This window comes from Columba livia, chromosome 3, assembly GCF_036013475.1.
Source record: "Columba livia isolate bColLiv1 breed racing homer chromosome 3, bColLiv1.pat.W.v2, whole genome shotgun sequence".
Classification (NCBI taxonomy): Eukaryota; Metazoa; Chordata; class Aves; order Columbiformes; family Columbidae; genus Columba; species Columba livia.
Window position 1 is genome coordinate 20,675,336 of NC_088604.1, and position 16,163 is coordinate 20,691,498.

Sequence of the window (16,163 nt, forward strand, 5' to 3'; positions counted from 1 at the left end):
AAAATGAAAAGGGTTAAAAGAGACACTTTTTTTTTTTCTTTAATCTTGACTCCTTTTACCCTTAAAATTGTAGCTGTCCAGTTGCACTCTCTGTGTGCTTCATCTAAGACGTGCTACATTTTGTATCCACAGCTTAACAAAGACTTCAATTCTTCCTATAGCTCCTTTGTGCCAGGTAGCTGAATTCTTCCCTCAGTTTTAATTATAGTCATTCTGCTTTTACGCTCAAAGATTATGCACATCATAAATGCTCATAATGTCAGAGTACTTGTTCCTTCTCTAAGACAGGGAATTAAGTTATTCTGAAATAGATGGGGATAAAATAGTGGTACTGAAATCTGTACTACTTAATTGTGGATGGTTTCTTAACATGTTTAGAGCTTGAAAATCCATTTCCACAAGTACATTACAGAAATTATGTAGTATTTTTAAGTATACATTGAACACAGGTACCATAATGTGTTTCTCCATTTTTTCAAACCTTTCTCTGAAATTTTGCTGTCCTTTACAAAAGCACAGTAGAGGCGCAAAAGGGTGCAAACTGAAATGGCAAAAATGTGTTTTAAAGCATGTGAATATTATCATTTGCACGTAAAAGACACTGGAGACCAAAAGTATACTATAACTTGCTTCTTAATGAGGAATGCTGCCAGATGCATTCAGTGATGAAGTAATCACGCTTCTCAGAGCATCAGGAAATAGTGAGGTTGAGTTGTACATCACATAAAAGTTTAAAGTTATAGTATAATTTTCTGATTTTATGCAGTTTTATTTTTATGCAGGACTGGGATACAGAATACTTATGGCAAATTAGCACCTGGAGAAAGGAAATTAAACTCAGATCTTTTTCATCACAGCAATCTGAGAAACACTTTTTAATTCCTTGTCTCAGTCTCATGATACCAGGTATGCTGTTCTACTGTGACCAAAATCCCCAAGAAAACAGCTCAGAAAAGATCTGACAGAATAAGAAAACTATGAACAGCAGAACTTCCCTCTGCACTCTAATGTTGCAAATTAGCATTCTTTCTATTAATGTTTTTTTTTTTCCTCTTTCTGTTACTGTCTACGTACACTGCAGCAGCAGATTTTATAAAATACATGGTGAGTCCTAACTAATGAAAGTAACTACGTTACTATGTTAAACCCACTAATACATGCTCCCTTGCTTCTTTGATGCTTACAGCTGTTCTGCAGCTACCTGCAAACCATAACAGGTGTTTGCTTTCCATGTAATAGATGACTGCAGCATTCTTGTGAGACTGATGGAGAAAAAGACAAAGGAACTCTGTGAGAACTACCAAGATAAAGATAAGAAAGTAAAGTCTTCAGAAACTTGATGTTATATTTTGTCTCTCTAGTCCTAAAAATATATGAAAATGTTTTAACTAGACAGAAAGTTACTTAAGGTTTCATGGTTGAAGAGTTTCATGAAAACTTATTTGTAGAGAAGTTGCAATTTCTTGTACAGCAGTACCTGAAAGCTGCATGCCCTCTTTGAATGATCCCAAATGTAAATCTCCCAATAATTGGGAAAGCAAGTGGTCAGAGTCTGGGATGATTTCAGCAAGCTTCCTCCCAATAATATTTAGTGCTGATGGATCCTATGCATGTTGTTCATATGTTCGTATGCAACTGGAAATAACCACTTGGCCTGGAGCACATCAAATCCTTTTGCCAGTCAAGATATGGCCCCTTAATTTCATGCCTCAAATTGCCCATTTAAAGATATAATGGTAACAGCAACATATTGAGAAGACAATATGACTAATCACAAACTAAATAAATCGTATTTCATACACAGTAATCAGTCACAGAAAAGTTGACAGGTAAAAATCTCTACATTTCTTTTCCAATATGCAATGACAACGTAGGTCAGTGTGGGAAACCAGCTGCAATAAGAAAGGTACAACATGCTAAAGGTTTTGGCTTTGTTCTTTTCACACACCTTTTCATTTTCACTTTTTTGAGGAAACAGCTGTGAAACTATCTAAGAAGAAAATTCAGAAAATGCTCAAAATCTTCAAAAAATTAAAAGTATTTCACATAAAAATACATAAAAAATAAAGGGACACTCAGTATCCACACTGAGGTATCCATAAGGATGGATCTCCCTAAGTTATTTCACAGCATAGCCCTGCCAAGTTGCTCTAGAGAAATCTCCATCATTTGCCCCTTCCTCTCCCTTCAGCTCTCATGCACAGAGACTCCCTGGAGCAGGGAAGTGGTTATGTCAAGGCTGTGAAAGTATATACCTTGATTTTACTTCCTCTACAAGTTTTCATGAATTAAGCTCTCTAAAAACATATATGTGACAAAGAAAGACACTTTAGGTTGGTCAATTGTGTATCTTAAGCCTTTACTTCTTGCTTCTTTCTTTGTTATAATTTTGATCTAATAGTTACTTGAGTGATATCAGGGAAAGCACCAGGAATAGCCTGTTCAGCAAGTCACCAGAACAGATTTGCTGTGCTTCTCTACTGCTCTTCCTTTTCTTTCCTCGCTGACATTTTCCTGAGACTTGTTTGTCATCTCTCTGGATGCACAACATCTGCTTTTTTGATTATTCTATTTCATGTTTCTTTAGGTTTCCCACGACAAAACATATACCCCCAAAGTAATGCACACTCACTTTTCTATGTGTTCAATATAATTCTTACATAGATTGATTACTTATTCCCATGCTGCTGCATCTGCATTACCTAAACACATGGCAATTCCTGGAAATAGTGTCTGATGCTGAGGGGATTTCAGACACTACTGGTAAGTTTCTGGGTAATAGCACATTTTTTTTTTTTTTTAACTTGTATTTATACAGTAAGATGTAATTACAGCTAAACTGCAGTAATGTATATAGACTATTTCAGAATGTGTGTACAATTTTATTGCCCTTTTTTTCATTTTTGGAACTGTTCATTTTTAAAATGTTCTTCCAGTGTGCCTAAATAGAAAGAACAGGAGGAACAGATTACTTTTGTTAGGGTGTACGAGTGAGGCAGCAAGGGATAAGGAATACAGAAGCACAACTTCATTTGGATGAAACCCATTTATAACATCACTTTTAAATTCTCAGCAGAAACAACTTACTAAAATGAAGAAATCTAAAAGCAAATTTTGGAAAGCACCAAGAAAATGGGAAAGCCACACAGCTGGGAAAAAGAAATCAAACAGTTCCATGACGTTCAAAGGAATAAGACAGTCTTCATGTGATGTGAGAAAATTTCAGTCAATGGTTCTTCTGGATCTGGTAGAATTACTTTTCCAATATTAGAAGAATATTTCTTCTATGTTGACAGAACAACAAAATCGCAGTGCAAACCACTAGCTATTCAAGTGAACCATGCAGAGTACTGCTGAAAGTACTCAGAATATTCATTTTGGCAGCATTAAGCTAGATCTCCAAAAAATTAAACACACACAGTTTTTCCATGTAGAAAAATACTTGTCTTTTCCTTCATTTAACTGGTCAAATTCTCATTTTATACTTATAATATTTCAATTACGTTGTTCTTTTTGATTTCATAACACTTTCTCTGTTGGGTGAAAAAGCATGTTCAAACTGAAGGGCTTCCCACAGGAAAAAAAACTGTAAAAGTTCCAGGAATAAGAAGCCAAAGTTAAGCATCAGTTTTGGGTCAGGAACATGTTTATGTCTGTAAGGGTATCTATACATTTTAATGTAGCAACTACCTGGGCAATCTAGCAAATAATGAGCATTTATCTTGAACTTTGATCTGTACTGCTGATTATTTCTGGCAGAAATCTTAAGGTATTAAACCCTTCATGGATATTAAAAGAAAACTTTATTTTTACTTTCTCCGAATGTCATAAGGTTACTGCCGCAAGTATTACTGAATATCATATTCAAATATTAACATGTAGTTAAACCTATGTAACACTGCAGTTTTCACATTGTAAAAACATATATCTTAATTTATTAGACTAGAAGCACATTTAAGATTTTAATAACAACATAAAATCAACAAAATCTACTTGTCAATGACTGAGATATTACTATACAGTAAAATTAATAAATCAATCACAAGAATGTATTTTTGCTACTTCACAATCATCTATTAATTTCACAAGTTATTTCATACATGTTTTATGAGTTTATTATTTTTATTAATTTGTCACTATAATCTCTTGCTTTTTATTATCTTATAATATTTTATATGAGATATTTGCTGAGCAGTTAAGCATTTTCAGATATGTATCTTAAGCTGGTACCTTTTTTTGTAACTTCTAATTTTTTTCTATTTGATCTTTTTCTTTCTGATATTATATAAATAAAGTTAATAATCTATGTTCCATCACTTGTAACTGAACTTCAGAAGAGCACGCAGAGAACTTTAATTCTAAAATAGCTAACACAGAATCAATGATGGAATAAGGGATGAATGAAAATAGAACCTCAATATCTCAAGGAAGATAAGCAATTTTCAGATTTATTCCTTGTGTCTCAATGAATCAGCCTATTGAAGCACAAGTTCATCATTCCTGGACAGACATGCCAATAAAACAATACATAAATAAACAGTACTACAATAAACATCTGAAGTTATCAAAATCTGGAAATACCACTTGATAACTACTGGCTAAAAGTAGTTCAAATTCTGAAAATCGAAAGCAATCTGCATTGAATGGATTCTCTTTTTTAGTGGATATTGCTTATTTTGTAATTCCTTTCTGAGAGACTACTCAAAAATAAAAACAGTGAAATGTTTCTAAGTACTTTCCTGGGTGGGTGAACAAAATTCCAATTAGATTAACATTTGTGTGAAATACAAGAAGTGTGAAAGAAACCATTTTACTATAAAAATTTATGAATAAGATATAGTAAGAAAAAAATATTATGTAGCACCAAGTTTTTCATTTTATATAGCTGGACCCTCATTCCTGTCTTTTCTAGCTAAATGGAAATAAATGGTTTATTATCTTGAAATGGGATTTATTTCATCCAAACTTATATTTGAACTAATCACAGAATCACACAACACCCCAGGTTGGGAATGAGATCAAACTATCATCTGTCCCAATATTAACTGGGAAAGGGAGGCTCAATGAGATTATCAAGCACCCTTTCCAATCAAATCTTGAGAAGCTCCAGTGATGAAAAACCAGCACGTCATCTATGTTTTGCTTACAGTGGATACAAACAGGCATTTTATCACAGGGCAGTGCTCACTTCAGGGACTCACTGAAATCTTTCTGAATTTTATTTCCCTCTTCCACTAAGTATGGAGAAAGAAGCAGCCAGCCTGCACCACAAAATGTCAGACAAGGGAGTATTCTCAGGAGTAGCCTTTAGTAGCGATTTCACAGAATCACAGAATGTTAGGGATTGGAAGGGACCTCAAAGGTCATCTAGTCCAATCCCCCTGACAGAGCAGGAACACCTAGACGAGGTTACACAGGAATGTGTCCAGGCGGGTTTTGAATGTCTCCAGAGTAGGAGACTTCACAACCCCCCTGGGCAGCCTGTTCCAGTGTTCTGTCACCCTCACTGAGAAGAAGTTTCTCCTCAAATTTAAGTGGAACCTCTTGTGTTCCAGTTTGAACCCATTACCCCTTGTCCTACCATTGGTTGTCACCGAGAAGAGCCTGGCTCCATCCTCATGACACTCACCCTTTATGTTTTTATAAACATTAATAAGGTCAGCCCTCAGTCTCCTCCAAGCTACAGAGCCCCAGCTCCCTCAGCCTTTCCTCATAAGGGAGATGCTCCACTCCCTTAATCATCTTTGTTGCCCTGCACTGGACTCTCTCCAGCAGTTCCCTGTCCTTCTTGAACTGAGGGGCTCAGAACTGGACACAATATTCCAGGTGTGGTCTCACCAGGGCAGAGTAGAGGGGAAGGAGAACCTCTCTTGACCTACTAACCACCCCCCTTCTAATACACCCCAGGATGCCATTGGCCATCTTGGCCATAAGGGCACAATGTTGACTCATGGTCATCCTGCTGTCCACCAGGACCTCCAGGTCCCTTTCCCCTACACTGCTCTCTAACAGGTCGTTCCTCAACCTATACTGGAACCTGGGATTGTTCCTGCCCAGATGTAAGATTCTACACTACCCACTGTTGCAGAGAACACTGTGGACAAGAGGGCTGTTCACAGTGGTAAGTAGAAAGACAACCCAGACAACCTGTCCTGCCATCTGTACAGGAGATCATCTACTGTATTGCCACTGAATTCTACTGTCAGTCTTCACAGCTCTCCCTTATGCTCAAGCAAGTCCAGAGGAGGCCACGGAGATGATCGGGGGCTGAAGCACCTCCCCTATGAGGACAGGCTGAGGTTATTTAGCTTAGAGAAGGCTCCAGGAACACCTTATAGCAGCTTTCCAGTACTTAAAAGGAGCCTACAAGAAAGCTGTAGAAGGACTTTTTACAAGGGCATGGAGTGATAGGACAAGGGTTAATGGCTTTAAACTGAAAGGGGGTAGATTTAGATTATATAGAAGGAAGAAATGCTTCCCCATGAGGGTGGTGAGGCACTGGAACAGGCTGCCAGAGAAGCTGTGGATGTTCCATCCCTGGAAGTGTTCAAGGCCAGGCTGGATGAGGCTTTGAGTAACCTGGTTTAGTGGAAGGTGTCCCTGCCCATGGCAGGGGGATTGGAACCAGATGATCTCTAAGATACCTTCCAACCCAAACCATTCTGTGGTTCTATAATCCTTAACAACATAAAAAAATTCTGTTGAACCAGCAAATGGTCACCTTTGTGTTTCATTTCGTTTTACGGTCACTATGAATATTTTGAAAACCAAAGTCCCAGCCAAGTGGATACCAAGAGATTTCCTTTCATTGCGAATATCAACCAAATTACCCTTCCCCTGTGCTTCCCCCTCTCTCTCTTCTCAGGAGAACTGACTGTTCCTTTTGCATTGTATAGAGTGATAACCTGATTAGCCACCATGGAAACAAAATTAATTTTCTTTTCAGATGAGCAATACAGAAACTATCTTAATCTCCAAATTAACATTTTCTGTATTCACAGTCTCTCCACACCAATACACTATTTCTAAAAATAAACTTGTTTTTCAAGGAAAATAAATTATTTTCAATTTTCCACTGTCTATTGTTTTACCTACTGTAAAAGCAGGATTTTCCTCAGTCCTGATTTTGAGTTATTTATGTTTCTATCCATATCCTTAGCCAGAAATAAAGTGTGATAGTAGCAGCTTAAAGAACTCTGAAGAAAAGTAAATTCTAGTAATTAGAAGTGAAAAACAGGAAAGCCGGTTTGTTGTGAAATTGTTGCTGACAGAACAATTAGCTGTTTGACTTGCAGAGAAGTAATCACATTTTAACAGTCAAGAAATAGAACTAAAATTTGGTGCAATCAGGATCAGCTTCCTACATAAGCGTCTCCAGAGTTCCAGTTGTGAAGACGGTAGGTAGCAGACACAACAAACCCACAATTTCCAATTCTTGTAGCCTTCTCTCATGTATTTACCCCAGTGGATCTTAAGTCTTTAGCACCTGTGAGCCAAACTGACAATTACATGTAATCTTCTCTTTAGTACAATACAGGTTACCTGAGTTTGTGCCTATTCAATGCACTTTCTCACATGCTTTAAGAGTGAACGAGCAGATATTCTAAAAAGGTAGAAATTCAGAATAAAAGGGGAAAAAGTCTAAACAGTAAGGAATCCAGACATGCCATTGTGAAACAAAACAAAATAAAAACCTCAAAGAAAATTCTTGAAGTCATTGTTAGAGTTACAATTAAAAAGAAAAAAAAAAATCAAAACACTAAAAGACAGGAAAATAAGCCACACCCTAACACCAAAGAACCCAAGCAGTGTGTATTTGCTTCAGCCCCTTAACGGTTTATCACTGTGGCTGGCACTAGTGATGTAATTCAGTACTTCTGCCTTTGCCATCAGCATCCCCTTTGGTCGCCTGTATTGGGTTGATCCCAGCCCACAGCAAAGCACCCACACAGCCACCCAGCTCCCCCAACCAGCAGGACAGGGGAGAAAACAGGAGAAAGAAAGCAACAAAACCTTTGAGATAAGGACAGTTAAATAAGTGATTTGAAGCCAATAAAAAGGTAGAACAAGCAAAACAAAACAAAAATCCAACAAAAAAACTCACAACCAAGTGATTCAACAGCAATCACTCACCACCTCCTACAGGCAGGCTGATCCACAGGCAGTCTCCAAGCCTGGCTCCTTCCCCCAGAAAACTCTCCCCACAATTTTTACTGCTGAGCATGGTGTTATATGTCCCTCGCTAGAGGAAAGACTTGGAGGTGCTGGAAAGAGTTCAGAGAAGGGCAACAAAGCTGGTGAGGGGTCTGAAGAACAAGTTTTATGAGGAGTGGCTGAGGGAGCTGGGGCTGTTTAGCCTGGAGAACAGGAGGCTGAGGGGAGACCTTATCACTGCCTACAACTACCTGAAAGGAGTTCATAGTATGGTGGGTGTTTGCTGCTTCTTCCAAGTAGCAAGTGATAGGACAAGAAGAAATGGCTTCAAGTTGCACAAGGGAAGGTTCAGATTGGACATTAGGAAAATTTTTTCATGGAAAGGGTTGTGAAACACCGGAACAGGCTGCCCAGGGAAGTGGTTGAGTCACCATCCCTGGGGGTGTTTAAAAGACGTATAGATGAGGTTCTTAGGGACACGGCTTAGTGCAAGAGTTATGTTATGGTTGGACTCGATCTTAAAGGTCTCTTCCAAGCAAAATGATTCTATGATGCTATATGGCATGGAAAATCAGTTTGGTCAGTTCAGGTCAGCTGTCCTGGCTGTGTCCCTTTCTAACTTCTTGCCCATTCTCAGCTTACAGAGTGAGAGGGGGAAGAGTGGGAAAAAAGGAAGCCTTGATGGTGTGCAAGCACTTCTCAGCAACAATGAAAACACTGGTGTGTTATTAACATTGTTTTAGTCACAGCCCAAAATACAGCACCATGCTATGAAGAAAATTAACTCCATCCCAACCAAATCCAATACACAGTCCCTTGGATCACTTAGTACAATTTGTAATATGATCAAAGCTGATGTTTTATGTGGTCTCTGCACTCTAAATGGTACTTAGGAGCGGGATTTTCTATTCTGCATACCTTAAAAACCTTGTCTATAAAAGAAGCCCTTTTTTTCCAACCAAACATTGCAGTTCTTGGATCTATGCCATACCAGAAGTTTAAACACATCCAGTTTTATCAAACAAAAAGACAGAGGGATCCATAGACCCTCAAGAATATAAGCTAAAAGGATTTGCTTTTTTAAATTAAATTGATCTCTCAGACTTATTTCTAAACCAACCTAAGTTTCACTTCAGATGTTTATATGCCATGTTTGTATGCAAGTACACACACTCTGGGCCTCAGTAATCCAACAAAAATGAGACGAGAAGTATTAACCTCTTGGCAGGTAGCAGACAAGCGCATCATCATTGGCATGTTCCATCTACAAATAGCAGCTACTAACAAACAACTGATTCCTATAACCTGAAAGCTTAGAAACATTACATCAACTCTTCTTTATCATGCACGTCTTTTCAATTGCTAGCCCACCATATTCAAATAAGGAGAGTTTTATTTTGGATGAGAAATCTCAAACATGATTTCCTAAGAAAGCAATGACATTATTTGATGAATGTAAGAAATAAAACATCTTCAATTCTCTCAGGAACTTTGGCAATAGCCTACCTCATCTCAAATCTCATAGAATAAGTCCCTCTACCATCTAACCCCATTCAGATTATGACAGCGAGCTGTGGTACTAGAAAAGTCGGTTTGCAGATCTGTCTTCTGGTCCATTGAGTTCTCTCTTCCTTCTGGAGTTTCCTTCAGCCACATGGCCTACGGTTTTTCCAGGAAGATTTGTTTAATGCTTCTATTGAATTCCCATGTACAGGGCAAAGAGCAGCATTATGTATCTCTCTGTCATTTCTCACCAGTGCAGTATAGCTGTGTTTCATCGACAGCTCTGGAGCGCTTCTTGGTACTGAAAACAATCCTTAAGGGATGTAACTTAACATTTTGTGGGGAATAACTTTCAGGAAGTTTAGAGTTTCGTACGTGCAACAACAATACAAGCAGCAGGAGGGCAGTTCACCGATACACAACAGACCTGACTCTGTGCTTTACTGACACTGTCTGTAATTATTCTAGAGATTCAGGCTGACACTATTAATCAATGCCAAAAAAAGGACTGCAAGATGATGCAGCTGCAGTTTATCTTGATATAGAGAGATCACCTCCAAGTAATAAAAGCAAGTTTAGTTCCTTTGCCCATGTAATTTCTGCCTTGCTGATAAGACTGTCAAAGCTCATGTCATTTATGGTTGCTACAGATGCTGTTCTGAGATACAGTTGTCAGAGGATCGACTGTTAACTGCCAATAAACAGGCAACAGGGGGTAACAATTTTTATCTATACTGCCTTGCACTGCAGACCAGAAAACCACTGCACGTGGAGTGAATGTGAGCTGGCTTTTATTCACATACAGTCAATCTTATAAATGAAATAAACCAGTTAAAAACTAACCACTATTCAATAAATTATTTTGTTTCAAGCTAGACCAAACATTGTGGTAACTGTATTTCAAAGCTGCATGATATAACTGGAAGAGTAAAAGAGAAAAAAATATGCATATTATTGACTGCTGCTTTTCTTTAAGTCAGTGAGAATGGCAAGTGCCCACTACATTTTCAAATTAAATCCAATAATTTTTTTTGTAATTATAAGGCTTGGTAAGAACCCTTAGAAAATACCTTGAAGATGCTAAACCTCAGGCCATCCATTGCCAAATCAACGCTCATCAGTATAGCAGAGGCAGTGGCCTATCAAGGCTATATGGTATAGAATTGTTGGAAAGTGATGTACAGAAGGATTAAGCTGAGGTATCAGTGGTTCAGGTGAGAGGAGGCAGCACAGGGAATAGATGCAATGAAACATGTTATTGCCAGGAGTCATTTGAATACATTCACTCAAGAGCTGGTGATTTGTTTCAGTGGCTTCCAAAATTAACAGGTTCCAAGACACCTCCCATCCTCTGTGCTTTTCAATGCATTAGTCTGAGTGTTGCTGTGGCAGTGATTCTCCAACTGGAGTAGAGGATGAAGTGGAAATCAAAATGCAAGAAATGCTGCCAGAATATTGGTCTAAGTTATTCATCTTAGGCCCACTGGAGAATATCTGACGATAAAAATATTTTGGAAATTCAGCCAGCAATTTCTGGCTTACCTTCTTTATAAAATCTGATAGGTAATATAGAGTAACTAGTGATAAGTGCCTTTTCTATTTGATGTTTGGCTCCAAGCATCTGGGCACTGAAAATGCTACAGAAGCAGTAGTTCCTTATTTCTGTTTTTTTTCCCAAGAGAAGTTATTGTCAGATTAGCTCGATAAAGCAAGGTAAAAAAAAAAAAATAAAAAAAATAATAATAAAAATAATAATAATAAAAAAATCCTTTTAAACAAATAAAAAACTCACTGGAAGACCTTGGTTCATTTCTTGAACATTACTATGAAAATGAATGCACCAGCGAGAGTCAGCGTATCATGCTAGAACTAGTCACCACAATTCCATACTCCAATATCAAAATTTCTCTAAATTAAACATCACCAGATTCAAAAGCTATGCAGAAACTGCAACTGCATTCTACAGTTTACTGTACCATCATGGGCAGGGGACTGTTTCAGTGTGTCACAGCGATCCACACGTACTGGTTTTCCCATAAAACACAAGACGAGAGATGTGTGCCTTCATCTCCACTCAGCCAGAAGTTGAGACTTTTTATGTTTTCTGTGTTCTTCTCTTTCTTGCATGTGAGTATGGTCTTATTAGGTACAAGATCTCTTTACTAGGGCTGTTTATTATCTGTAGCCTTACAACCTCTGGGAGTAGCAGCAGGGAACAGGGATGTGCCCACTATGTGCACTCAGGCTTGAAGACAGGAAGCACATCTTAGTCCTGCATAGACCTTCAAAAAGAGCCAATGTTTAAGCACATTTCTGGCTTCCTAGTAAACTTCCACAAAATCTGACAAATAGCATCTTAGAATGATTTACAGAATAAGATGAAAATTTAAAACATGTAACACCCCTGCTCTCACGAATCCTCCAAGCATTTAGAAACAGTCTAAGTATACCATTGTATGCTGCTGTTACTACCTAAACTTCTGTAACACTCCATAATTCCTAACATGAAATGGAAGCACTGTGCAGAACACCACAGCCCACAACAGTAATGTATATGGTACATAAATACAAACAGAGCACTACTGAAACTGTTACATCATTTCACCAAAGAAAATAACCGTGTCCCTTTATCCATTTCCCATCAGGAATTCCCATGTTCTCATACAAGTGTACATTGAAAAATAGGCAGCAAAACATTAATTAGATTTTCTATTTTTCAGTGCATGCAGGGGTAAGACTGACAAAATCTGAGTCCCTTTCATTTGCACTGAAGGCAATGGGAATCAAAGTTTTCAAATACCTGAGCAGGATCATGACACTTGCCCCATATATTATTATTTTTAAGTGCTGTTTTAACAGTACGTTAAATAAGATTCTTTACTAAACAAATTCAATCCCTGTTCCTGTAATGCTAAGAAGGTGAGAATTTAATTACTATTTAAATGTACTACCACAACAAGTGAACCCTTTAGGTGGACTAGCAATCCTGATCGATCAGGTACTGTATATGTGGCTTAACCCACAAAGACTGTATGTGTGTACACACATACATATGTTCTATATATGTATATTATACACATACTTTTATTTATGTAAAAGACTATTCAATTTATCTGCAACCCCTGAAAAAATAATTGTGATAACCCAAAGGACATTTTGATACCTACAGTAGCATCATAAAAAAAAGATAATGTAAGTCTTTCATATTTTCACCATTCATTACTAACTAGTAATGGCCTTTTATTATTTTTTTTTCCTTTCCATTCTATTGAATTTTTATTGAAAGCAGCTCACGGTACAGTTTACAGGGAAAAAAAAAAAAAAACAAAACATCATGTGTTCATGGATAAAAGGGATATAGTTCCTATTCTGGGAAGAACAGTTGCACTCCGCTGAACAGAACAGAGACAACCTACCTGGATTTTGTATATTTTGCCTTATTTTGTGCTTTGAAATACTTATTTTATCTAAGGGATATAAAAAACTACAATAAATGATGGGGACTTAACTTTGGAATAGCACATTTGTGCCACAAGTGTATGTATCTTACTACAAAGGGTCACAGTAAGAGTGCACAAACTGTAACAAATGCTAACAGGCAAAATTAAGGTTTTAATAATCACAGATATGACAAACCTGACTACAGCACTGTATCTTTATAGTAAAACATAATAAACTCATATGGAGCAAGAGTAGAGACAGAACAGTATGGACACAGGATATTCTCTACACTATTAAAAAAATGGAAGTGGAATGACTTACCACTTCTTCATGGGTAGCACTTTCTACATTTATACCATTAACCTAAAACCAGATATGATAGGGAGAAAATTACTTGCAAAGCGTAAGTTAGTTAATGAAATAAACATAAAGGCAAGTATAAAACAAATGTTTGTGGAAAAAGTGAATGTTTACTGACCTGTATTATTGCATCGCCTATAAATAACATTCCTGTTTGGTCAGCTGTGGGATTAGAGAAGGAGTACATTTTAATTGAAAGTAGTACTGAAAAATAATGCTATATTTTCTTCCAGCAATTGTTTTAGCATTCTGTTTGTAACCTTCATTTGAAACCGATTGGGCTGTGAAAATACGAATAGCATAGCAATCAGTATTCATCCTACAAAGGTAATAGATTCCTAGCAATTTTAAAGAAATTAAGAGAGTTATTTTCCATGCACAAAGAACTTATTTAATATGGAATACAAATGTCATTTCTCACTAATGAAGGATTTCATTAAATTATGTGGAAAGTGTGATTCACACTTTTCATTATTGTTTCACAAAAGGGAAATAGGAATTTTCGAAACTACTTAGTAATTCCTTTCCCCTGAAAAAAAATTTACAGGGGCTGCTATAATTAAAGAGGTTGTGCCTAGAATTTAATATAACTCTTTATCATGAAGTTTGAGTTAGCTTTGCTCCTGAGAATAACAAAATACATTATTCCACTCGGTAATTTGCAAGTTTCCTGCCTTACAGAGTTAATGGGAATAATGTAATAAAACTGCAATCAATTCTGCACAGATACAAACAATGACATTTTTAATGTGTTTTCTCTAACTTTTAAATTTTTTTATTGTTTAGTGAAATTTGAGAATGTTTATCTCTTGGAATGTATTACTGAATTGAAAGAAAGGCTCTGATCCTGCAAAGACTGATATGATTAAACAATGAGTATTAGTCTTATATATGATCTTACAGGGTGACAGCTTGAGGTTTTGAAGAATGCAATAAATATTAACAAAGACAATATTTTGAGAGATGGAAATAGAGGTTAAAAAGAAAGAAAAGACTTCATAGAGTATTCTCATCATTTCTGCAATATAGCTGTTGCCACTACAAATGTACCTTTGGTATAAAATAGCTTCTTTTTTTATAATAAATTTATCTTTCTAATCGATTTTTCATCAGTCTTGACAGATAAAAGATAACAATTCATTAGTCATACTTTTATCAGTACTTAGGAAAGATTTCACTATTTATTTTAAATACCACACTGCATGTCATATTGAAGGTCTTTAGCCCACGCCATATCCTGCTTTGTATTTAAAAATACAGACACAATTTCTAATAACTGCTATAGAAAAGAGGCATCTATGTACAGAAATATAACTGAATTAAAATAGTTCAAAAACATCATGAAGCAATGCAAAGTAGCCTATATTGAGTACGTACATTGCTAGAGGTGCTGAATGCTAGCTTGAGCATCTCAATACTAAACTTCTGTTCAAGATGTAAGTAATACAGATACCAACAGTGAAAAACACGTGAATAATTTTTAATACAATGCTTATGTTAGGACCATTGGGCTGCTTTAATAAAGTGAGAGCATACTTGAATTGGAGGTGGAAGGAAGAGGGCGTTTGAAATTCCAGCTGCGGGACAGCATAAAAGGATAAAGTGAAAGGGTGCTTGTGTTGCCCACTGTGTGTGATGAACTCAGAACCGAGTGGAAAAATCTTCAGTATGTCTGTATTGGCAAGTGTTGAGGCAGAAGAGGGACAGATCAGGAATCAAAGTAGTTTGTGCAGAGGTTCCTTATGCCCACACTATCTGGGTTTCAGGTATTTTAATTCAGATCAGTTACACTGGTCTCCCAGTCCGAATGCTGCCAGGTGATGTGAAGCTGCTCAAGGAAAGCTGGTGCCCAAAACTTTCTGTTTTTTGGGCCCCTAAGCATCCAACCCTAAGGCACAGCAGTGCCGCACAGTGATGCACCCCTGCTGCCAGTAACAGCCGCAACAGACCACAATATGCAGAAGCAAACCTTGCACAAAATAACACAATGGTCCCTGCAACTTGAATCAATGCAGAGCCTGGACATCAATTGAACGAGGTGTAACACAGGAAAAGTGAGTTCTCAGCCTGCTACAGGAGGACACCCCTACTAAGCCAATCCTGGGATACCACTGTCCGTGTGGAGGTCGCAGTAGGACTCAAGCTCCAGCTCACCGCAGCAAGGCAGATGTGTATATTTATACTCCAACAAGTACCAGTCCTCAGGCCACAGATGGAAAAAGGATGACAAACACGGGTAGCAGGCAACATCGTTTTCGTAAGGCCCCATCTTGCTGGTTCTTTTGAGAAGCCAAAGCAGCTGCTGCCATTGGGAAGATTAGTTGGAAACAGAAATATTGAAAAAGCAGTATAATAAAAGAAAGAGGGGTGGAGGTTTCAGATGAGTTTGGAAAGAATTCCTGCAAGAGGTGAAACAGCAAGATACAGGACTGGTAAGAATGGAAAGCATATTGAGCCAGAAAATGGGTGAAAGATGAGATCCTGATGGAAGAGCATGACACAAAGATTTGCAGGCATGTAGGTATCACCATTCTCCTGGAAGTTCAGCTATCCATGACCCACTGCATAATGACACAACAGCACAGTTGTGTAACCTTGTCTAAGTCTTCCAAGAAAACTCCTTAGTTCTAACAAAAGCTACAATAAAATATCCATGCAAAATAGGAAAGGTAAAATTCCAGAAACAGGTAAAATTATTGAGATAC

General features: G+C 37.5%; 1 protein-coding gene across 3 annotated transcripts in view; it reads right to left on the reverse strand.

Moving 5' to 3' along the window:
- SNTG2 (syntrophin gamma 2) overlaps positions 1-16,163 on the reverse strand; it is a 269,806-nt gene that overhangs the window by 124,652 nt on the left and 128,991 nt on the right. For all 3 annotated transcript variants that reach the window (XM_065056001.1, XM_065056002.1, XM_065056000.1), the window contains exons 5-6: positions 13,577-13,620; positions 13,420-13,461 (exon numbers count right to left, since the gene is read on the reverse strand). In XM_065056001.1, the coding sequence (XP_064912073.1) occupies positions 13,420-13,461; positions 13,577-13,620 (86 nt within the window). The remainder of the gene's footprint in view (positions 1-13,419; positions 13,462-13,576; positions 13,621-16,163) is intronic.